Raw genomic sequence first — 2302 nt, 5'->3', positions numbered from 1 at the left:
TATAATATGTGTGTGTGTAGAAGTGAATCATTTACTGCTTGCAAACCAAGGATGGTAAGATGATGTCATGGGGTAGGACTGGATAAGTCTGACTTCTTCCTACTCCATTCAAGCATGTACTAGGTATAAGCAAATTGATATTGGATTAGCATTTGTTGGATATGTGTAAAATTATGTGTGTTGACATATCAATTGTCTTTACATGCTTGAAAGAATAAATCAAATCAAATCAAATACCTCGCTGGTATTTTGTTTTGATACATACAGTAAAGTGCTTAAACAAAATTTTATTATTACCCTTATTTACAGACTGAACGGTATTGTGTTAAAGTGTTAAAGAAAGAGTTTGAATGAATAAAGTTTCACAAGATTTAGTTAAGTTTCCTAATCAAGATCGGGACATCTCCGACTACAAATAATTAAACAAGCCTTAAAATGTGCCCCATCTATCAATTCGGTGACTGCTGTTTGATATTCTTTTCTAAAACATGTTTGGGTCAGTACCCAGAAATACTAAGGTTGGATACCCAGCTCCTCTATGCATGTAATGAGGACTTTTTAATTTGTCAACAAATAGGATAGAAAAAAGGAGAAACAAATAATGGAGTTTAAAGTTATAATGTCAGAATTGTTTAAAGACCAACTGAGACTGCACTGTTGCAAAACTGCACACCTTCAGCATCTTCTTGGGCCATCACTATACATCACACCATCACAATAATGGGCAGAAATTAGTGTTACGCATGTGGTAGAAAAACAAACAGAGTAATCCCCGAATGGCTTCCATTTTAATCCCTTGATGATGTCTGGGTAGTGCGCCCAGCCAGGGTCCTGGCAGCCATTAGGGCCCAGGCCTGGGCTTCTATCCCAGAGGCGCTGATGCATAATACAGCTAGAGCAAACACAAGCAACCTTCTTCATGCCTGGTTTGTGCCACAACCATACCGTCAATTGCCACTGAAAAAATGGTTCATAACCAGCTTGTCCCCTTGTTGTAAAGCACTACAATAAACCGTTTGTGCCGTTCAGTGAATAAGCAACTTCATCATTAAATGCTTCATTAGCCTCTCTGGAAAAGTAGCATTTAAACAATAGCCTACATTCAGCTTGAAAATTCTTAATTAGTAAATAAATTTAGATCCTAATTCGGACAGCACAAAAAAGAGGTAGTGTATCAGTTTTTTGATTAACAGAAGCCTCTGAATCTACTGTTGTTACTGAGCATGTTACACTTGATGAAAATGCAGTGTCACATCAAGAACCGATCAGTTTGCGGGTGATGGGTGGAGGTTACCGGACAGCTCCCAGTAACAGTCTAGTAGTCTGGACTAATAGTAGCCCAAAGCCTCCAGCCTTGATCCCCGATCCTTCACTCAGAGACACATACACACACAAAACAACACATGCATACACAAAGACACACACACTGACACAGACATCTAAGCTCCAATGAGGTACCTGTCACCTGAAACTATCATAGCCAAGGCCAGCTATCCATCAAATCCCATCTCCACTCAGGGGTGAGAGGAGGATGAGGGGAGGGCAGTGGGATGAGACAAAGTGGGGTCAGGGTGGGGTGGTGAGGGTGAGGGAAGGTGCTAGGGAGACAGGACAGAAGTGCAGGAGCAGGTGAGCTGGCTTGAGGAATGTAAAACAAGCAGAGGAGTAGCATACCTTGGTCTGGAGATAGTGAGGGTAGTAGTAGGTGTACTGAGGGTACATTGGCTGCTGCTCCAATCGCTTGCCCATGTAGCTGGAATCCTTAGCACTGAGGCAGGGAATGGTGACACAGGGGTGGGAGCTGCCAAGTAGCAAGGAATAGGATAGAGGCAGCGGATTCCTGTCTTTGCTGACCACACCAGTGTGTCACTAGGCGGTTTTCCGAGAAAGCAGGGTCTGCGTGCCGGACAGCGGCAGAGAGGTCTGCCTCTAATGGGGAAACAGCTGATGAACGGTGCCTCACCGGTCTGGAGCCACAGTATCTGGCAGACGCTCAGTCACTCACTGCTGGCTCAACGGAAATATTTCCACAAGTGACAGAACCTAGAGCAGCGTGTCCGTCGGCAGCTGGTATCGGACGGTAATGCGTGATAAGGGTGAGGTAGAGGAAGAAGAAGAAAGCGAAGACGTGGAGAGGTGCAGGTGGCAGTACCTCTGGCAGTCCTGTGAATGTTGGAAAATGGGAGAGGAGGACAGGAGGAGGAAAGGGATGGCAAGGAAAATGGGAGAGGAAGTACAGGTTCACTTCTCTGTTTAAGCTGTTTTACTCCAGTCTTTCGCCTGGGCTTTAATCAGCCTCTGA

General features: G+C 44.4%; 1 protein-coding gene across 10 annotated transcripts in view; it reads right to left on the bottom strand.

Annotated features, from left to right (window-relative positions):
- Positions 1-2302, bottom strand: part of rbms3 (RNA binding motif, single stranded interacting protein) — a 252071-nt gene that overhangs the window by 173602 nt on the left and 76167 nt on the right. For 3 of the 10 annotated variants that reach the window (XM_020597447.1, XM_020597451.1, XM_020597450.1), the window contains exon 1: positions 1675-2296. The exons of the other annotated variants lie outside the window; for them this stretch is intronic. In XM_020597447.1, coding sequence (XP_020453103.1) covers positions 1675-1749 — 75 coding nt within the window. In that variant the 5' untranslated portion in view covers positions 1750-2296. Of the gene's footprint in view, positions 1-1674; positions 2297-2302 lie in introns of those variants that run through there. 10 annotated transcript variants of the gene reach the window in all.

This window comes from Monopterus albus, unplaced genomic scaffold (assembly GCF_001952655.1).
Source record: "Monopterus albus unplaced genomic scaffold, M_albus_1.0 scaffold34.1, whole genome shotgun sequence".
Classification (NCBI taxonomy): Eukaryota; Metazoa; Chordata; class Actinopteri; order Synbranchiformes; family Synbranchidae; genus Monopterus; species Monopterus albus.
This window is presented reverse-complemented; position numbering and strand designations above follow the sequence as displayed.